Source organism: Heterocephalus glaber, unplaced genomic scaffold (assembly GCF_053883595.1).
Source record: "Heterocephalus glaber isolate CG9 unplaced genomic scaffold, H.glaber_assembly_v1.0 deba00000676, whole genome shotgun sequence".
Classification (NCBI taxonomy): domain Eukaryota; kingdom Metazoa; phylum Chordata; class Mammalia; order Rodentia; family Bathyergidae; genus Heterocephalus; species Heterocephalus glaber.
The window spans coordinates 9,836,442-9,859,718 of NW_028258156.1; the positions used below are offsets into that span (position 1 = coordinate 9,836,442).

Here is a 23,277-nt window from a genome sequence, read left to right on the forward strand (position 1 = left end):
TGTTTTAATATGTATAGTGAGAATAAAAATGTAATTATAATTATGAAAAACATAACAAAACAAGTACTAGCCATTTGTCTCCTGTAGTTTTCCTGGGAGGAGATAGAATCCAGGCTGAAGCTTATTAACACTCAGCTATGACAAAGATTTTTTTTTTTACGCTTCTTTAAATCCTAATTGTGGGGAATACATTTCAAAGCTTCTAGTAGTTTCCTTTGAAATCCAATTGGGTTGAAGGTCGTAGGGACTATCTCTTACCCCATCTGAAAATAAGGTAGAGTGGACGGCAGGGATCTTTCAAAAAAACTCTTTTTAGTTATCTTCCTTTCTTATTTTCCTCCTTTCTCTTCTCTCTCTTTATATACTTTGTAGCCCAAAGGACTCAGAGTCCTATAACAGTTTCTCAATACTATTTCTGTTGAAAATCTGAAAATGATGGTTGGATGTCTCATACTGTCTTTGGTATCTTCATTACTGTTATACTACATACTAATATATAGATTAGTAGATGCCCTTTCTTATATCCTGTACTTCATTTGTCTGCCTGATTATTAATTCTTTGAGGCTCGAAGTGAATTTTTATGGCTACTTTCTACTTTTTAAAATCTTTAATGACTCATCATTGATATTAACCAATCAAAAATATATAAGAAATCACATTTTCTTGGATAAAGACCTTTATGAGAAATTGTAGACAAAATACTTGCACTCTAGTAACTAAAAGTCTAAATAGGGAAGCAAAAGTTAAGAAATGTAACTAATGGTCTAACTAAGGATGCAAAAATTAAGAAATGAGCAATACATTGTTAAGATAATCAAACAAGAGCACCCAGAAGGAAGCTCCCTGCCTCCATCCCAGGCTCCTAGGGCAGAGAAGCTGAGCCAGTCCCAGCACCTGGAAGGAAGCTCCCCCACTGCCATCCCAAGCTCCTAGGGCAGAGAAGGTGAGCCACGTGGGTGCCAGAAGCACCCCCTCCCATGGAAATGAGAAGACAGTTAAATAAGTTTCAAAAACAGACTTCTGGATCACCTACAGCAACCCAAAAGGGAAATGAGATGGAACAATCTGATACTCAACCACCTGGACTCTCTGAACTGGCAACAAAAGAGGATCCGGGAAAAATGAAATCAGAAATAATTACTCGGATAACAGCAAAGATTTTGCTCATGGTGCAAGACATGATTAATAAATCTAGAGAGGACTCAGATAAAAAAATAGAGGATTTGAGGAACATGATGGAATCCCAACATAGGAAACAAATGGAATCCATAAAATAGATACAAACAGATTTCCAAGAGATTAAAAACTCCATTGAAAGTCTGCACAGCAGAATGAACCAGTGTGAGGATAGAATTTCACATATAGAAGATCAGATTGCAATTAGTGAGGAGGAAAAGAAAAACTGCTTTAAAAATGTAAGGGAACACAAAAAATCAATCCAGCAACTGCTAGACGTTGCAAAGAAGAATAACATAAGACTGATTGGAGTCAATGAAGAAAGAGGAGAGAGTTCAGATGACATAAAAAACTGTTCACAGAAGTGATGGCAGAAAAATTCCTAAGGAGGGGAAAAGAACTTGACATACAGATAAGTGAGGCATATAGGACTCCAGCTAGCCTTAATCAAAAAAAAATCTACACATAGGCATATAATAGTTAGGATTCCAGAAACCCAACAGAAGAACAAAATTCTACAAGCAGTGAGAGAAAAGAAACAAATCACATACAAAGGAAAGCCTATCAGAATCACAGCAGACTTCTCAGCACAAATGCTCAAGGCAAGAAGAGCTTGGAGTGATGTATTTCAAGCCCTAAGGGAAAATAGCCTCCAATCCAGATTGGTGTACCTTGCAAAACTATCTTGCAAAATGGATGGAGAAATAAGATACTTTCATGACAAAGAGCACCTCAGGAACTTCATGAGTACCAAACCGGCACTCCAAAAAATTTTAGACAATACCCTAGGAAAAGACTATGAGGATTACAACCCCAGGAGGCCCAGCAGAATGAATCCATTGGGCATGACAAATTAAATGCAAAGGGGGAGAATCCAACAAAAAGAAAAAGTCATGACAAGGCTTTTAAAACTTTTAACTTCATCTCCCTAATGATTGTATAATTATTGTACTGATTAGTATTTTTCTGATTCTAGAGTTGCACACCATTCCTTGTGCTATTCTGGCTATTTATCATCTTCTTATGTCTACATTTTAATTGGCTTGTCTATTAATGAGCTCTAAGAATTCTTTGTATATTCTGGTCATAGGTTATATATATTGTAGGCCAGGGATTTAGCTCAGTGCTTCTGGCGCCTGTCTCGAAAGCACAAGGTCCTGAGTTTGATCCCCGGTATATGTATTGTAAATATGGTCTGTTTAAGGACTACTTTTCATTTTAATGATGCCATTTAAAGTTCTAAATTTTGATGGAATCTCATTTATCAATTTTTTTCTTTTATACATCATGTTTTTTGTATCCTAGGTAGTTCTTGCCTACCCTGAATTCATAAATATTTTCCCTTATAATTTCTTCTTAAAGTTTTATACCTTTAGGCTTTCTTATTTAGGTTCATAGATCCCTTCAAGTTATTTTCATGTATGGAAAAAAAGGGTTGAGGTTAATTTTTTATATACAGATACCAGGTGTTCTAGTGCCGTTTGCTGAAGACACTGTCTCTTCCTCGGCTCTTGAATTGAGTTTATATTCTATAAAATGCTAATGTTAAATATTCTTTCAAAACTCAGTGGACCTTATATGTGTGGTTCCATTTCTAGATTCTCTGTTTTATTCCAATGATCTATATGTCTTTCCTTACACCAACACTGCCTTGATTACTGTAGCTTTAGAAGAAGTCTTAAAATTAGGTACTAAATGTCTTCCAACAATGTTTTTGTTTTTGTTTTTAACTTTTCTAGGTCCTTTGTACTCCTACATAACTTTTAAATTTCAGTATCCAATTCTTCATTTATAGCAAGTATACACAGACCTGAATTTTTATATATACCTTGTGTTTTCTAATCCTGCTAAATTCAAGTACAAGTTCTAGGGGCTCCTAGAGATTTCTTAGTATTTTCTCTGTAGATGATCATTTCATCTACATATAAAGATTTTGCTTCTGCCATGCCAATCCTATCCTAGTTGTGTCATTTTATTGCCAGACTATTTTGGTGGGGACTAGGTTTGAAAGTTTAATGGACAGATAAAGAGTAAGCATATCTGCCCTTGTTCCCCACCTTAAGGAGAAGGCATTGTATCTTCTCCATTCATATAAGGCATTCTTGCTGGAAGTATGGAGTACATGTCTTTAATCTGTTGAGAAGTTTCTGTTCTACTTCTAGTTTCCTGATAGCTTTTACCATGAACAGCTGTAGAATTTAGTCCAATACTTTTTCTCCAACTAGTGACAGGATCATATGGCTTTTTCCTTTCCTCTGTTAAAATGATGACTTTTGGGGGTGGATCTTCCAATGCTGAACCAACACTGCCTTCCCTATAACAAAACCACTTTCTACATCCTGCCAGATCTGACTTCTAATAGTTTGTTTTGTTAAATAAATTTCTATCTATGTTCATACTTTTTTCTTCTATTATCTTTATCCAGTTTTAGGATTAGCACAATGTTGAGTTCCTACAATGAGGGGAGAAGTGTTCCTTTTTTTTTCTGCTTTAATTGTTTGATATAATTTATCAGTTAAAATGTTTATGAGCTTGCTGTTGTCATATAGGTAGGTTTTCAAGCTAGGAATATACTTTCTTTAATAGGTGCTATTCAAATTTTATATTTCCTCCAGAGTTAGTTTCATTAATTTGTCTTCCAAGGTACTTCTTAGAAGTTGTCAAATTTATTTCAAAAATTTTTTTTGTAATATGCTTTCTATATCCTTTTAAATTCTGTAAAATCTGTGGTAATATCTCCTAGATCTTAATATTGTAATTTAAAAATGTATAACTGATATTGTGTAACAGGAAGAAAACGTCTAAAAAAGCAGGGGAATTGTGAGGGGTAAGGGAAGGGAAAAAAGGGAAAGGAAAAAATATGAGAAGAGGAAAAAAATGGAAACAAGGTCTTTGCAAATAGGGAAGGGTGGAGGGGGTGAAGGGAGGGGAGGGGAAGGGGAATAAAATAAGAACCAAGATACTCATGTAATGGTACAAGATCCCAGTGGTGAATGTAACTGTATTTTATACCGAAAATGTACCAATAAACTTAATGGGGAAAAAAAAGATAATCAAACAAGAGAGAAATTTTAAATTGCTACTTGTAGTAATTTGCTCTTCCTCTTTAGGAGAAACAGAAAGCAAAAGCATCTTTGTCCTAATCATCTATGGCTTGTTAATTGACTTGGAATGGCACTCCTCATCTGTGATTCTTTTCTCAGTAATGTTCTGGGAGGCGAGGTTGTGGGCTAACTTTGGTGCTCCCTCTTGCTAGTGGGCCAAACTAGATTCTTGTCCAAAATGAGAGCCAGTCACTCTCTGTAGCTAAATATTAAACACTTATAAGAGAAGATGTAGTTTTTCACTACAATAATTTATATCCTAAATTTCTGTGATCTATTTCCATTTAGTATCTTAGTAGAAAAATGGAATATACAAAACATCACAGCTTGCAAAAGCCTAACATAGCAGATGCCTACACACTTACCTTCAAGATGGAGTTTCATGGAAAATTAAGTTGGACAATTTATACTTTCTAAATTTGTACTTTTCATCAATGTCTCCTTTCTTTTCTCTTTTTTCCCACATACTGAATTGACAGTTGATCTTCTAGCTTCTATCCTGGCTTCATTTTTTTCAATATGGGAAAACTATTTACTTTCCTGATCATTCACTTAATCTTTGGGTCTGACTGACTCTTATATATATGTGTATATTTATTTTCTTTTCCTTTTGCTATTCATTGTAGTCTGAACCTTTTCCCTTTTCCAAGCCCACACTAAAGCAGAATTACTACAAAATAAGAGCAAATTTTAGTGAAATGGTGATAAATTTGAATACATTTTTGAAGAATATATTTTTGCCTCAAAATTGGATAAAACTCTCTGTAATAATGATCTCCCTAAGCCAGTCTTCACTCTTTATGGAAGTGGTTTTCAAACCTTGTTGGGGATTAGAACCAGTTAAAGAGCTTGTTAAAGCTCATTCCTGGGCCTCATTTCCTGTGTTTCTGCTTCAGAAGCTCGGGGCTGGAGACCAAATATCTTCATTTCTAACAGGTTTTCAGGTGATGCTGCTCCTGTTGACAAAAGCCACCCTTTAAGAACTATACACTCATCGATTATACTATATTTAATAGGCAAAAATGTAAAAAAATTGTTCGAGGTAAGTTAGAATTTTCTGAAGCAGATAATTGGATCTTATAACTTTAATGGTGGTTAGGATGGACTTTGTAAGTGTAACTAAGGAAAAGCCGCACAGCACATGCTGAAGTGCAGCAAAAGCATTTTCCTTTCAACAGTATAGTCTGAAAAATATTTTCAGATTTAAAACATTTTTAAAAAATGTATGTATGTACCTACTTGTGTAATGGGGCTTGAACCCAGGGCTTTTGCACAAAGCTGTATCTCCAGAGCTTTTTATTTTTTATTTCAAGACAAGGTCTTTCTAGGTTACTAAGGTGTCCAGGCTGGGTTCAAACTTGTGACTCTCCTGCATCAGCCTTCCCAAGTGCTGGGATTATAGGCAACCACCACAGTATCAACTTTGTTTTTCTGATCTTTAGGTAGCTCACTGGAAAAGGTCAGAGCAACACTAGTTCTAACATTAGTTCTAAATAATGCATCAGCTGAAATAAGTGCTACAGTATTGCTGTATTGATACTAAAAGTGCCGTTTGATTATCTTAGGGTCCACTACTGCTTCTAATCATGACCGTAGTATTGGCATATAAATAATTATACTGAAAGATATATTTCTTATATTTTAATTGGGTTTATTTTAATAGTATTTGAAAGCATAATCATTGACATGGTTTAAAAATTCTCAACTTTAGTTTTGTCTGACTAAATATTTTGATAAAGTGAGAATTTAGTCTAAAAGTCATGGATTGGCAAGAGCAAGTGGTTTGTGAGACCAGATTGGCAGTTTAATCCAGGTTGGATAGAAGCCTGCAATGTCTTTTGGAGTTGACATTATAATTCTCTATGACAAACTCCTTTATCACCTTTATCTAGCCAATGCCCAAGTTCTCTCAAATCTTTGGGCAGTAGATCACAGTCTCTTCCTTTTTGCTTTGTCTAGACCTTTACTTCTTCATAAAAAATCTTCATACTCATTGAATTGCCTCCCTTTGTCATGATTTGAAATGCCTCTCTGTTTCTCACCCCTAGATGTATCCAAACCTTCTCATCATGAACATTTCTCTCTACAGGCTGCCACTTTCTCTTTTGTAAATATGCAGTTCTCTCCTTTTCAAAAACAACTTAACTAATGTCCTCTTGTTGAATAATGAGGTTGGTACCAATGTTTTGTACTTGGTACTATATCCTGCTCATTGTTTTCTTGATGAAAATGGGGTGTGATTGTGGCATTTTCACAGATGGGATGCTATCCACCTATAGAAACATTTGTAAGTGTTGCACATAGAAAAATAATATGCCTTTGAAGAAAAAGTATGCTTCACTAAATAAACCCTAATACTCTTCAGAAAGAACAGAAAGCACCTATTATTTATAGGGTATTTATTTTTTAGTTATAAATAAGTGTGTGTGTGTGTTTTTCTGGAAATATATGGCAACGGTCAATGGAGTGATTGAAATGGAGTAAATTATTAATTTATTTAATTTTAATATTTAGATATTTTGAGATTTTACAATAAACAAACAATACATGTACAATAGCTATAACGTGAATAGAAAAATTTGAAAAATATAATTATATACAAAAGTGATTACCACCAAGAAGTTGGATTTTTAGTATTTTTTCTACTTTTGTAAATTTTTTCATAGCAGTAGTAAACAATATTTAAGTATAGTACTAAGAGTAATTTAATATGTTAAATACTAAAAAGTATTTACATGTAGGATTAGGGAGAATACAAATTAATGTTTAAAAATTATGGTGTATGTAAATGTATGCCAACAAATTTAATTCCAATGGTATTACTTGTCTATGCAAAAACTTCAGCTTGTTCCTTCCTAGTAACCAAATCTTGACATTCTTAGGCTAGAAATTAAGCTTTCCATAATCCAGGATGTTTAGGTTACTCCCTTTTACTATTGTATATTTTTATTTGTTTTCGTTTGTTTGAAATAGGGCCTGCTATGTAGTTCAGATTGGCCGTGAATTCACTGTGTAATCCAGGTGACCTCAAACTCCTGGTGAACTTCCTGCCTCTACCTCCAGAGTGCTAGGATTACAGGCATGGACCACCACACTCAGCCCATGCTTCCGTATTATGCGATGGAGACCCCTCCCTTTGGTCATGCTTTACCATTCCCCTGGTCTCCCAACCTCCCCTTTTAGCATGTCCATGCTCATTTTCCCTGAAATACCAATGCTCCTTTCATGGGCCTTCTGCTCTCCTCACACTCCTAACTCTGACATTTGAGTGTACTTAGAGTTTCATTTGTCATTTTTAAGGCCTGATTACTTTTTTCTGTGTGATATTTGTACATATGTGTCTGCACCTCTACTTTGTAGCATATGTTTTATGGGGCATAAGGGACAAAGATGAACCTCTGATATTGAACTAGTAAAGTCTATCCTATAGTTTATAATCTATATGATCAATCACTTACAGAAAGAAAAATGAACCAGGGTATGAATCCAACCTTGGCTACTTACTGAATGAATATATATAATTGTTTAAAATCCTTAACTTCTCTGTGCTTCATTTTCCTCATTAGGAAAATAGTGTTGGTGTTGCTGAGGATTCAGTGAAATAATACTTCTTCCATCCCATTGTACCTATGGGTAGCTGCAAAGGAGGATGGGAATTTCAGTCTCAGGTTGTGTGTGCTTTGTGAAAACTCAGGAGTTAGATCCTATTACTAAAGGGAAGAGAGAGGAATGGTACCAAACAACAGTCATAACACAATGAGGATTCTGAATCTGAAAGACTAGTTCAGACACAACTGGGATGAGTTCTCAAAAATAAAGCCTGGTGAAACCTTCTGATAGCTTCTATCTGATCTCTCACAATAAGCTTTTTATCTAAAGGTGCCTTACACCATATCTCTTTCTTCAAACTATTAAAACCTACTGAAGGAAAGGGACTCTTAAATGTCAATGATGCTTTATGTATCCCCGCTTCCCACTCTTTGCTTTATTCTCTCCTATAGGTTAAATGAAGGATCTACAGTACACAAGAATCTAATAAATTTCATTTAAGTATGACTCTCTAGAATCTTCAGTTGAAATTATGAACACGTTGCATTTGTATCAAGATTTCTACCATATATTTGATGGTAGAAGTCTTGTGCAGATAGAAAAATTGTCTCAGTTCTTTAATATTGTATCATTCATTTCATTTCCACTGTTGCACAGCTGTGAAAAGGGAAAGGGCAATTAAGATGGGCCTACCTCTTCATCATTAGTCTCACAATAGTCTAGAAGTAGTAGCTTTAAAAAATTATGTAATGTCCTCTATTGATGACAGGGAATTATTAATGACAGGGAACAGATGTTAACTACATCTCCTCATGTGACAATTTGCCATTGTCTGGTAGTGTTGAGGGTCATGTAGCACATGGCAAATAAAGAAGCCTCCTGTGTATTCTTAGATCTTTACATTTTATTTTAAAACACAAAATTTCATATTGATTAACAACTACTTTTGAACAGAATGGTGCATTAATTAAATGCCTTGTCATAATGGTTATAAGCTCTGTTAGAAAAATAAACATCTTACAACAATCTACAGTGTCAGCTCTTTAATAAATACATAAGACAGAAGTTAGTAGTCAATCAAGAATTGTGTGAGCAGGTTCATAGTATATTATGTGAAATTATCATATTTGGAATCTTTTGTATCATTTAAGGCAATTTAACTATATGTATAATCCAAAGCCAGAAATAATATGAAACATGTTCAGGAAGAATTTCCTTTTTTTTCCGAGCTATTTCATATTCAAATATTTTAATTTAAAAATACATTCTATATTAATTTTTTTACAAAGGCAGTATATGTTATGTGAAAAATAGTAAGATTATGTTACTGATAATTTAAAAACATTTGTAATTTTTGCAAAGGTTTAAAAATCTTAGTAAAGTAGCAGATACATGTAAAGTAATTTTAAAGTATGTTAAATATACACAAATGAATTTCTATATTAATATGTGCAAATTTGTATTTTCTTATAATTTAGAATTAAAAATATTCTATACTCAATATTTTTCATAAAATCTTGGTACCATACTCATCATTAAGTAGAAATCTTATCAAAATCACATTTGTCTGTTGGATAGTGTAAAGCTGATAAAGTCTTTATATAAATCACATTTTCAATTCTCAATTATTACAATATTTTTATACTGTTGTATTAGACAATTGAAGTTGGTTGTAGAGGCTAGAAACTTCTCAATATAGTTAGCTTACGAAGATAAATTTTATGCAGAAAATCATTTCAGGTAGATTAAGAGTAGTGTTATTACTTTCAGGTATTTCATTAAAAGCTGCCCAGAGAGCTGAACCATCATTTCATGTAATGAAAATAATTTAAATATGCAATTTTACAGCTGTCATTATATGGATTTGAAAGAAAATCACCAAAAGAACAGAAAGAATGAAGAAAAAAACAAAGTAGGAAAACTGGAGAGGAAAGTTATTTTCCACAAGACTGATTTGTTGTATCATATTTTGCTCCTGCCATTGAAACAAGAGATATAAGATGCTGCAATATCTTTTTTTTTTCTGGTACTGGGATCGAACTCAGGACCTTGTGCTTATGAGACAGGCACAGTGCCACTGAGCTAAATCCCCTCCCCTAACATCTTTTTTTTTTTTTTTTTAAATGCTGTAACATGTAATTATGATGGTTTCATGGGACATTTTCCAGTTAATTTTGTTTAAATGTGAGATGATTATATAAAAATTCCTTAGGATTAGAAAGAATAAAAATTTGTTAAGAAAAGTTGGAGAAACCCACACATTCTTGTCTGTTAAATGAGGTTTGCTGAAATCATCATTCATACCATAAAATATAAACAGGAGTCCTTTGGGAATTTGAGCTTTTATAACTTAAACGTACACAGGATCTGAGCTGATAATAGGAAAATTGGGCTCATTACTGAGTTGTACGTAATTCAGTTGTACTGAAAATTGGCATCCCATGTTATGATAAATTAATTCACAAACATTTATAAGAAAAGAATATTCCAATACTCAGGAACATTTAGTTAAAGTTGAATTAGTGCAATATTTATTCAAAACTATTTTAAACACTGCACCTAAGATGTCAACAATTTCAGGAGACATCACAGTTTCATAGTTGTTAAATTGAAAAAGTGTGTGTCTTAAAATCAGTGAGACACGTATGGATACATATAATCAGTTACACATAATAAATTTGATATAGAGGAATTATAAAAGGGAAATGATCTGAAAGAAGGAAATTCTATATTCCTTTGAAAAGGTTTGCATTGCATTAAGTGGAGACTGTAAGGTCAATTTAGATCAATACAGTCATAACTTGAATATTAAGAGTAAATAAAAGAATACAATATGCACATAATTGAACACCCAAGTAACTGAAGTTCACTTGCTAGATTTATGGCAAGATATATATCATGAATCTTTAAAAATGGAACAAAGCTCAAAGAGTTGTAAAAATTTTAAATTCTTAGTATTTAATGGGTCTGTCTTTGTCTAAAAGCATAGAATCAAATGAATATTAAAATCAGTAAGAGATATGTGGAAATGAAGATCTTATTTATACCATTACATTCTGTTATTTTTCACAATTAGGCTTATTGTGCTTACAGTTTTAGGGAAATCTCTTGGGAAATGTAAGTGGAAAAATATGAGTCAGGAAAGGAAGGAAAAGCCTGTGAGTCTAATCTAGTCTACAGGTACCAGGAGGAGTAAAATTCCGTGGAGAAAAATTTTCAAAGTCTAACATAAACTATTTCAGTGTTTCATGGATGTCTGTTCTTATACATAAAATATCTTCAGTGGAAATGAAACAAGTACTGTAAATATTTGGGATTTATTCTTTGGTGAGATATTGTTCTGATGTATCCATTAATTTTAATTTTTTTGAGTTCTGAAAAATTTGCCTCCAGAAACACCTAGATTTTTTGTTATATTTATAAACCAAAGTTAAATTGAACATCTTGGACATAATCAGAATTTTAGCAAATTTTTAGGTTTTCTAAAGAATGTCTATGGCTTAATAAATACTACCAAATTTCAAAAAAATATATCAGATATGTATAAACATATGTGTACAACAGTGTAAAGGTGTCCCAGAGAAATCAGTTGCATACAGTTATGTTGTAGTGTATGTGTGGTACATTTCTTGTTAGTCATTAACAGATTTTAGGGAATAAACATGATACTGTACCAAAGTGTTTTTCGAGTTCTTAATTTTGTTAGCAGGCTAAAGTTTCATTAATTGTATTTAATATCCATGAATCTCAAAAGGCTGTTGTGGTCATAGTAGCTGAAAATAGGCTCTATTTACATAAATTATTTAATCTAAGAATACCCTGTTTCCCCTTATCTTTTAATTAAGTATAACTAGTCAAATATTAATTATCTTTTCACAAACCATTACACAGAAAAACATCAATTATTCAAGTAATATATAAGCCCTAAAATCTTTAAAGAATTAGCTTTTTAAGTAAAAAAACAAACAAAAAAGAAAGCACAAGACATCCCAATAACTACAATCCCAAGATAACTACAATCATCATGTAGCACTGAATTGCCTACAAGGAAGTTTGTTCCATCCTATGATAACAGCCTTGGTCCATTTTAAAGTTAGTGCAAACAAGTGAGGGTATAAAATATATAAATCTTTAATTTTTTAGGATTTCATTTTATTATGCTGATTTTCTCATTCCTTACAATAATTAATTTATTGTTCACAAACACTGTAATGTTAAGTTTTAAAGTGTCAGCATTTTAGGTAATAGATATCTTTTACTTTTTTATTTTGGTGGGTTTTCAGGCATCCATGTATTTATGTATTTATAAAAGGATGCTTATATACATTAGGCTACAAAATACAATTTTTACATCATCGTTAGTAACCAAAGTTTCTTACATAGGTGAGTCACAGTACAGAATTAAGTCAATGTTCCCAATCTCTTGTTTGGGGAAGGAAATTATGTTCAATTTAGCATCATAACTACTAGCTATTGAGGACAGTTAATGGAGCTGTTGTGCTTGTTTGGTTCAGAACAACTTACATTTCTTTTTCAGTTCTCTCTAGGCCAGAATACAGGATGGAGATTAGTTTTCATCTAGAACTTTCACTCAAATGGTGGAAGACAGCAAATTTGGGAAGTTATTTATAAGAAGACATTTGAAATAATTTTATTTGCTGTCTTAGATAAAATTGTATTTCACACTGGACAGTTGTACTGCTAGCCAATAAACTCAGACTGAATAGGTCTGTAGGGGTATGGCATGTGAAGAAGTTTCCTTTGGAGAAGTTAGGGCTCACAGGTCTCCTTAGCAAAGTCTGGAATTGAGCACAGCACAACTCCAGGGGGTGCTGTTCATAGGTTGCAGTGTGAAGAGATTCCCCTGTGTCATGCCATGATGCTGATTAGAGGAAAGATTGGAAGTCAATTATGGACAATTCAGTTTGTATTGGTCTTCTCTACCTTGCTTTGACATTTTATCATACCTATATACTTAAAACATCAGTAAATCACATTTAAAAATTTTGCCAATTGAGTATTGTAAAGATTCAAGAGGTAGCATGCTATTGTGCAATGAGCACTGGCTTGCAATTAGAAGACATAAATTCTTAACCTAATGCTGCCACTTCATCACTTGGATGTTTCTTTGAGAAATCATTTAAACTTACTAAGCTTCAGTTCTCTAAGGGAGAACTAGCTTATTTTTAAGACATCACCTTTCCTCCTCCAGTTTGACACTTTTATGAAATCTGATGGGTCAAGTTGGGGTGAATTCACGGAAAGAATATATTTAGGTTTCATTGAAGGGTCAAAAATATATACCTTTTCATTTGGAAAATGTTGATATCTACTTGGGGTAAAATCTTAGGAAATTCATTCACAAGTTGTGGGACTTAGCTTGAGGCAGTTTCTCATGGTCTTGTAAATTTCAATTTACATATTAGACTAATGAAATGGTGAAATAATCCATCCAGTTTACCAGGTAAGAAGATACTACATCTTTAGATACTGAATCTATTCAGGTTTAGATGATACTTTACAGTGTTCTTTCTTAACATTCAGTTTTTAAAACCACTTATTCTAATAAAGTGACATTATATTACAGGCTTTTTATGACAGTAGTACCTCAGCACTTATTTAATCCAGTCATCTGTGACATATATAAACTTATCCTGGAAGGAATGAAAATAATGCAAAGAGGAGAGAAGGTTAGAATTAGTTTCCGTTTTGTAAAAAGGAGACCACAAACACATGCATCAAACTACACAGTTTCACAAGCAATATCCCTTAAGAGTAAAGTACTGTCTGTTCACTCCTGAACGAGTCTAGTCATTCTTGGCTAATCACTGCCAATAGTTGATGTGTTTGGCAGTCTTAGTATGTAACTGCCGGGCTATTTGCTCATCTGCATATTCTGGGCAGGGGTGCACCCTTGTAGTGACACAGTGCTATCCTGTCCAAGAATGCTGTGTCTCTCTGGGAAGCGCAGGAATGGCAGGTACCTGTAAAGTGTAATCAGTGCTCTTCAGATGAACTACATTCTATGCTGATCTAAATAAGTTATATATTACAGTAAAGTGCTACATGACACTAGTCTCAAAACAGTAGTAAGACACATTTTTCTCTGAAAAATTCAGCAGCTATGTGAGTCACATGGCAATGAGGATGCATGTCAGTCTTCATTCGAATATACAACCAGCAATTGGCATGATCTTGAACAATTTGTTTCCTCCTGTGACTTTTACATTTATATTTTTAGGAGCAATTATTAAAAATCCAGTTTCCCACAAAGTATTTTAAAATATTTTTTTAGAAGTTGCACCTGAAAGTCTCATGAGCATTTAATTTGTTGATATCCATTTTTATTTCTTCGGGCTTCTCACGTCGATAGGTGACTGCTCGTGTGCAAACGCTCTGCAGAATCAACGTATCCTTGATACAGAAGAAATATTATTGTTAATTTAGGCCCTAAATATTGCTAGGCACTAACATACTGATAATCATCCTTTTTAAAGATTCACTGACCTTTTTTGAGGTGGAAACTCTGTAATCTGATGAGGACTTAATTTTATTACTATTCCACTGCAGTATCACTTGCCTAATGATAAGGACTTTAAGCAACCCAATCAAGAAAGTAACTATGAATATGATGAAAAATATTCTTAAGTAGCTTGGGCTGGATAAACATTCTGTAATAAAACAAAATAAACATTAAAAATCAGAATGAATAAATCAAAGGATTCTATCAAGTAAATGATATTCACATTTCAATTTACAAATCCACATTTCAAGTCAGAGGACTCTTACTCTTTATTGAACATTTATCATTAAAATATTTTCAACATACAACCTTCCTTTAGAAAGTAGCCACAATTAAAGCATTTAATAACATTATTTCTTTGCACCTAGATCCTATAATTGTATCAGTTGGAATATTTTTAAGTCCTTTACCCAAATATAATTTTATCCATGATAGAACAAGGAGCAATTTTTGTGGTGTGTACTGTTGAGCACTAAGTGGAAAATGTATTTAATAACTCTGGGCATATATATATACATATATATATATCTGTTATTATGCTTTCTCTTCATTTGTTGCACATTGCGAATGGAAAATAAACACCTGCAGAACTAAGTCAGTTATCACTCTAATAGATGAATAAATATATCCCCTGAAATTACAGCATAAGATTTCATTATTACCACACATGGCTTCTTCAGGAAATAGGAGTGTCTAATTTGGGACAATACACACTTCTCTTTATATTAATTTATGTTTTACTTCTCTTAACCAAACCTATTCTATTTGCTTTTAAAATTAATTATGCATTTTTCCAGGAACAAATAATTTCTAGCTGGAGAAAGAAATGCTGTATTAAAAGGAGAGGCATGCTAACCCTCTGTGTTAGCACCGTCCTTTGGCAAACTCTCACTAGAAAATCTGTGGCTGACTCGGTTATTGCCAGATGTATCACCCCAACCTAGAGGAACAGCATTGCACAATAGCTAGTATTCCACAGAACTCACCAGCTGCCCCAGATTTGTAAAATTACTTCCTGGCCTGAAGAAGCATGTGTTCCTCCGCCCATTCTGCAGACTTTGGGAACTTTGTCTAAACGCCGAAGTCTCCCTTGTAACTGAGTAGGCCTCTAGCAAGAGGACTTGCCAAGGCTGGGAACAGCGCATCATCCAATCATGGGTGCTGTGGGCCTGAACTTGTAGTGATGGCCAAATATGCTCTTGAGTAAGGCAAGAACTCAGTGACAAGGGCGAGAGGTCCTGTGCCACAGAGCCCAGATTCTTTTGGTCAGTGATAAGGGACCTTGAAAAGAAGGTCAAAGGCAGACCCTTGGGCTACTCATTGGGGTGGAAATGCCAGATTCTAATGCAACTCTTCCATTGTTACAGATCTCAGGGAGACAGAATCCAAAATGCTGTGTTCAAAGGAGCCCTTTGAGTGCAGCACAGTCACCTTCTGGTTAATGGCCCTCCTGCCATTTATGTGGACAGACTGTCATTTCCCTTTGCTGACTCAGGCCACTCAGTTGCTAAGGCAAATCCTCAGCAGGGGCACGTGGTGTGGTCCTACTTTCTGGCTCTTCTCCAGGTGGGAGCTTAGCCAGAGAGACCAAAAGGAGACCCTTTAAGTATGACTGAGTGGGCAGATAACTGAGGTGCCTAAGAAATGCCCTTTCCCTCTTCTTGCACAATAGTTGTCAAGGGGAGGGAAGTCCTCTAGCTACCGACACATTTCACAAGTAGTTCTCATGGATTAAGACAGAGGACATTTTTAAATGCTGTCATGGATGCTCAAACATTTATCCCTGACCTATGCTTTTCTTAGTTTAGGTCAGGCCAGGGCTTTTCCTAAGGAGTTTTAAGGGAATACTATTTGTAACAACACTTAAGTCAGAGTAATGTTTACTTAACATAATAAATGACATGTTAATAGTAAGGGCCCTATTTATTAGAAAGGCACTTGGCTTTCTGAAGTGATTGCTGCAGCCCCAGCTGGCAGCACATGGGGCTCTTTTCAGAGCCAAATTCATTATGGGCTATGATCAATGTAGATGTGAAAGAAAAAGAAAACAAAGCTTGGGAGAAAGTTTGTTCTTCTCTGCACTCTCATTTAATGTTTTACAGACTTTGAGGTTGGTATTACGTTCCTTTCACAGATGAGGAAACTGATGCTCAGGGAAATTTTTGGGAGGGCTGGTATTTCCTAACTACTAATGCAAAGGGCTTTAGGCTAAGGTACTCAGGCTAAAAGTTCCATATCCTTTTCATTATGCCACAGTTATATTCACCCTAAACTGTGGATTGAGAAGTTCAGGAATGCTCTTTGGAAGTTACATATATTGTAAAAGCAGATCATTGTTGCTCAGAATTTTATGGCTTCACCTGAAATATCAGAGCAAATGTTGATTAGATATAAGGATGGTCTGAACTGGAAGTAAGTTTGAGTTATGAAGGAAAATGATGGCTCTGTAGATCTTACCTCTTAGTGAAGTGAGTCTACATGGGGAACCCATATTTTGGGCTTAACTGAAGCCTTTCTAGCCAATTCATTTGGAGGCCCCTCCATGGAGGTGCTTAGTATGGAAAGAGAGCTGTGAAGATGAGATGGAAAACCTAACTAGTCAGGAACACCATCTCTGAGAGATTTAAACAAAAGAATTGTACGTTCACTAAAATGGATACATGAATATGTGCAGTTTTTGCCTGCCTGTGATACCTCAATAAAGTTGTTTAAAAAATAAAGCAGTGTTTTATAATGAAACCAGAGTCAAAGCCATTAGCCTTTTCTTTAGGATAGTTAGTTACGGGGCCTCAATACATACCCTGCATGCTTTGAGCATGAACCTTTGACTTACCTGATGTTTGGTCCACATAATGCTGATCCATGAGAGCACATGAGGTTTTACATTGAGCAAGTACAGCTTGAGACAGATTGTGAGGGTGAAGACATTGCATACAATTCCTGTGAGGGCCAATTTAAAACATTTATTCTTTAAAAATGTGAATAGGCTGTAATGTTTTCTATGGAGAAATACAATAATGTAAATTTTGATAAGGTACACTAGAAAAATCACACCATTATTTTAAAATACTGCATTTCTAAATGACCTAAATAAATTACTACACACAATTATGAAATCTTGCAATGTGAGGAAGTAAATGTTTTAAAAATTTGAATAAAACAAATTGGAAGGTACAGTGATGTTTAGATTAGTGGTCTCTGAGCAAGTCTAAAATTGTTACTGGAAAAATATTAGTGCAAAACAATAATGTTACTTTCATTTAATGTGTCACCTTTCATATATGGATCACATTTCTAGACTGCTTCATAGCTACCATCATTTTTAATCATTAAAATAATAAAAATAAAGCACAACAATAACAGCTAACATTTACTCAGTGACTGCCATGCACTGAGGATGTTTTTTATGCAAGTCATTTAATTCTTTCACAGAACTGTAGCAAAGCATTGTTATTATCCTCATTCTCTATATCAGGAAATTAAGGCACAGAGGAGTTTTTATCAGTATATATTTGCTATACATAATGATGACATTCATCATGGGAAATTTGTGTCTGTACATGATATATCTTAATTCTCTTTCCCATCACCCTCTCCTTCCTTCAACCCTCTTCCATTCCCCATTTACAAAACCTCCATTTCTGGTTTTTTCATTCCATTTTCTCTTTTTATTTAAGTCCCTTTTCCCTTCTCCTTGCCCCACACACTTTTAAGACATGTCCTAATCATGCAATTAACTAGTAGCCAGCTGGGTAGCAGGCAGCTCCTCTTCTTCAAAACTTACTTCAAAAAAAAAAACAAAAAAAACCTGTGTTGTGAATACCTGGATTTATTCTGTTGCCTCCTGCAGCTACTTAGTGACCCAATATTGGAATCCGATTCCTCAAATTCCCTATTCAATTACTTTTTGGGTACGATGGTAACAATTTATCTGGCAGCTATGAAGTTTAAGGAAGGGATAATAAAGAAAAAAACCAGGTGTCCTGAAGGCCTGTCTTCAGTGTATGGGGGACAGAGACTTCATACCAGTTTTCACTGCAGGCTGTGTGGCAGGTGGGGCAGTGTTCACAGAAGCGGCCGATGCTCCTGGGATCGGTGCACTCACACCTGCCGCACACACACGTGCCTCTTCCGCTGCACACCTGGCCCTTCGAATTGACACAGTGCTGAGCTGATGCTGATGGGCACTGGCACCGATCCCCATTCCATCCACTGAAGCACTGGCACTTGCCAGCTTCACACTCTCCGTGCCCTGCAACAGAGTCACACTGGGATCTAAGCAATGGAGACCATTGGCTTTGTGGAGTTTCCAAGCCTGCATTCCCCTCCCATCTCCATGGAAACACACTGGCAGTCAAGTGAATGGAAGCAGCATCAGTTTGTATCTGACATAAATGGTGCCAGCATTTAGGAGTGTCTATTTTTAAAACTGTTCTATTGTAGATCATCTCCCCATACTAATACAGCGTGCTAACAAGTGTAAAGGGAGCTCCTGCTTTGGTGGCTGCCAGACTACTTCAATGTCATTGTAGATTCAGTTTTAAATTAAAACACATAAATATAAAGAAGCTACAAGAGCTGAAGTGATGGGAACATATGAATACTCGATTAAGAGCTTCAACAGTGTATTCAATTACTGCAGTCTCACTATTGCCCAAGGCCACTGACAACTCTGAAAGACTGCAGGACAAACACTGCTGCTGCTCCAGGGTTGCTCAGGCTGGGTTTAAAGATCAGGTCTTCTGAGAAGTTTAAACTATCCTTTCACGTCCACAGAATATCATTTAGTTGGTTATTGGGGCAGGCCTAATCCAGGTTGTTAGCTGGTAAGTGTAAGAGAAAAAGGAAGATGGTGTGTGTGTGTGTGTGTGTGTGTGTGTGTATGGGTGTGTGTGTGTGTTTCATGGGGAGTTGGTGGTGAAGGGCATTTATGTGATAAATATGTTGAGGAAACACAAGTTATACATAATTAAGTGGATTTTAGACTCAGTGACCAAGATTTAATATGCCAATGTGAACTTGAAGTCTCCAAGAGGGAGTACAATTTACAGGGTTACATAGTACTTCTCAAGCTTATTTGGCTACAGAATAACCAACATTTTTTTCCTCTCCCCTTTCCTTCATTTTACCCTCCTTTCCTTCTTTCCCTCCTTTCCCTCACTCCTTCTCTCCCTTCTCTTAGTGCTGAGCACATCATAGGTTAAGTGTCCCATAGAGTCTAACGTTGGATCAGCTCAATTTGCAAGTGTAAAACTAATGAGATCCAGGCCAAACAAACGCCTGCCAGACCCTGATTCTTGTACAGCCTGCATGCCAAATCATAGCTAGATGACCTGTGAACATGTGTTTTTATTCCCAGAGGAGACTAGTGGAGAAATGCATGTCAGCCCTGCAGTTTGCACTTATACACACACATGCAAAGCAGATTCTCAACTGCTTGTGGGTCTGTACCACAGTCATACAGAAGGATCAGTACACTGATTTTTGATACTCCACTGCAGAAACTGGGACTCTCAAATGTATCTGAAACCTCTTTAGGAGACTGACAGCTATAGGTAATGATCTCAGAAAATTCTTTTTCTTCCCTGTAAAATAGTATTTCCTTTTTCTGTATAGTATAATCGACAACTGTTGGTTCATTTTAAAGTCACTTTTAATTCAGCCTACCCTACAATTCTAGTTACAGCTGAATAAATGTTTGGGATATAAAACACTGTATATGTGAAATGAAATAAAAAGACAATTTGCCATTGCACATTGAACTAATACTGGTGAAATTTTTAGCTTATACAAGAATAGAAAATTTTTTTATATGTTTGTTAATTTTCATATGCCTAGGACAATGAATTATTTCTATGCATCAATAATTTAACAAATATTTATCTACTAACATGCAAATACTAAAAAGATGCTTTCACGATAAGTGAATTTTCTACACTACCATGAAAAAAAAATTACAGAATTCAGACACCAAGTAGTTTAACTTATTTAAAAACTACTTTAACTTTCAAACAATGCACAGATTTTGTGGACTCTAACCTGCAGGTGGCAGTAAACTGAATTAGCCAAAAAGTAATCCTTACACGATTTTTATTTTAACTTATTTCATTTTAAAATTTGGTCTGTGTGTGGCCATAGGGACTAATTTTCTAGATTACTTAGTATCCAGTATTTTCTTGGAGAATGCTGTCCTTTGGCAAGTCTGTTGCTGGTGATATTCCAAAAATAAACTGGTGAGGTTTAAATTGCCACAGAGTTACAATATCATCTATGATGATGCATTAAGAATTTTCCAGTGAATGAAAAGTGTATTTTTACAGTTCACTTCCGCTTATCCTGACAGAAATAAAATCCTCTGAGTAAGCTGCAGGGAGTGACCATTTGCCAGAATGATTCAAACCCTGTGGAAGAATACCCTTATTCTTCCAATAAACATGTCAGCCATTATCAGTAATATCCTTCTCTAGTGTAATTCTTTCCCAGATCAAGGAATACATGAAAATAATACTTAATTTTAGGTTTTTATTTGAAAGTATATCCTGTATACTGAAGTTATAAATATATAAATCATGTGCTATAAATCTATTGCCATGGACTAATTTTATAAAACTTTGCACATTAAATTCAGATTCAGTGGTGGCAATTTATAATGTGATTTAAATATATGTTAACATAAATGCTACTGTGATAGCGGTTATTCAAAACTATCTGTACATATTTATACTCACCAGCACACAGATTTCCATGGTGATACGGACAAGAAAAATCATCCTTTTCACAATATTTTCCATAAACTTTTCCAAACTTAGTTTTGTGACATAAGCACTTCCCACAAATACAAACTCCTCGACCACTGCAAACAGGTTGGTCCTTTTGTGACTTGCAACTTTCAGACAGAAATCCATCTTCATCAAAATGACAGTTTCTCTCATCACACTGCAAGCACTTGGAATCCAGAACAGTTTCATCTACACACTTCCCCTTCGGTCTTCTGTGCTCTTCACACTGACAGCTGCAGCTTCTGTGTATATGAATTTTAGTGGTTTCATTGAAACCAATCGGTTTGATTATTGCATAGCTTTTCCCTCCTGTGACATCACAGTTTTTCATTGTAACTGTCACATTGAAAAGAACCTAAATGTCAGAAGAAAAAGAAAATATATTTACATCTTTTAAATTTTCATTGACAATATTATTTCTGCTAATAATATTTGAATCCATATGATATACTATCTTAGAGAAATTAACAGTATTTATAAAATACATGTGTAGTCTCATATGCAGATGAAAAATCTTTTATCATTTTTTTTGAGAATTATTTATTTAGAGAATTAAAGGAAAAAATGATTGCTAATTGCTTAAAGTACATCATTAAAGAGAACTGAGTGTGCCTATAGAAATGTCTACTCCACTTTTTTTTTGTCTTTTGGTATGGGGGATCGAACTCGGGAACTTGCGCTTGAGAGGCAGGCAGCAGAACCATTGAGCTAAATCCCCAGCCCTCTTTTCCACTTTTGATAATTGATTTCTTAGAAAGCTTGACAAAGGATATATCAGTTTCTGGATTTAGCTCTGAAAATTTGAGGTTGCTGAATATTTGGCACTAGGGATGTATAAACCAAAACAAAGGGCTTCTGCTCTACTAGTTTTAAACTCTGAGATGTTCAAATACACATTTTTTTTTTTTAACTAGAGCCCCAAGTAAAGTTTCAGAGTTAAACTTTAGTTTATATAGATTGTCAGTGGAGGAAAAATATGATATTTTCTCTTATATTACCCAAGGAAACAGGCTTAGGACTCATTTTCAAATCTTAAGACTTTAACACAGAATCACACCTATATTTCAGTGAGAGAAATTAATTCAGAACTATAGAACTAGGCTGGAAGAAATTGGTTCTTCCTTTCTTCTCTATTTCTTTTTTTCACAATGGGATTGATTTAATATATCTATTTATATTTTGATCTACCTTAATATCTTCAGGAACTCTGGAAAAATAACTGTGTGTGTGTGTGTGTGTGTGTGTGTGTGTGTGTATTTTCATGTTGGACTGAAATTTGTTACAGTTTAAAAATAATTTGTGCTAGGCTTTTTGGTTGGGAATTATATATAGCATGATTACAAAATATCTAAATTTAGGATTATCTCTGCCTTAGGAATTGGAATCATTATTACAATATTAAAATTTATACAGTTTGTGTTGTACTTAAAATATTTTTGTCTTTATGAATATTAAAAATTACCAGATGTGTAGGACAATGTTATCAATGCCATTACTAATAGTAGAGCAAAATTTGGGGCTTAAATAACTAAGAGGTCAGATGACTATTCTGAAAATCAAGTTGTTTATAATATTTGGTTGGAAGTAAAGGGGGAAAGGGATGTAGGCAGAGAAAACAAAACAAAAAAAGATAAGAAGTAAGGAAAACCATTCTTCTAAACTTGAGATTTTGTGGTTTTGTGTTTAATTTTTCAGAAAATAAATGTGTTATCTTTTGCTAGAAAAATACTTTCTCTCAAGTTAATGGAAACCAAATGTGTATTTTGTAAATGGTATAAATCTTTTGAATAAAATCCAAGGGATTATTACAGAGGGAATTGCACAATTAGAAACTTGTGATAACTAATTTAAAATACAAAAGTTGTACTTTGTAGGCACAATTACATTACCCACAAATTGGAAAATTCAAGAGGAAAAAATACACTTGAAAGAGAAAGTTCTCTTTCATTAATTTTAAAGTATTAGAATATTCTTTTAATTTTTTCTCTATAACATGACACTGAAATAATTAATAACATTATAGAATCTTAAGTTAGAAGGAAGAGATATTAAATATCTAGTCCAAGCCATTCATTTAAAAATGAGATAATGGATGCCTCAAGAGGTAAATGACTAACTAAAAACCACTTCACCCTACAAGGATTT

The 23,277-nt window shown here is 34.6% G+C and overlaps 1 protein-coding gene across 6 annotated transcripts in view; it reads right to left on the bottom strand.

Moving 5' to 3' along the window:
• Positions 1-3,126: 3,126 nt before the first annotated feature.
• Positions 3,127-23,277, bottom strand: part of Itgb8 (integrin subunit beta 8) — a 101,017-nt gene continuing 80,866 nt past the window's right edge. For 5 of the 6 annotated variants that reach the window (XM_087206679.1, XM_004839576.3, XM_087206678.1 and 2 more), the window contains 5 exons: positions 21,082-21,487; positions 18,380-18,605; positions 17,187-17,293; positions 14,338-14,501; positions 8,715-14,244 (listed from right to left, as the gene is read on the bottom strand). In XM_087206679.1, coding sequence (XP_087062805.1) covers positions 14,122-14,244; positions 14,338-14,501; positions 17,187-17,293; positions 18,380-18,605; positions 21,082-21,487 — 1,026 coding nt within the window. In that variant the 3' untranslated portion in view covers positions 8,715-14,121. Of the gene's footprint in view, positions 7,919-8,714; positions 14,245-14,337; positions 14,502-17,186; positions 17,294-18,379; positions 18,606-21,081; positions 21,488-23,277 lie in introns of those variants that run through there. The other variant, XM_021254136.2, reaches the window with a different exon arrangement.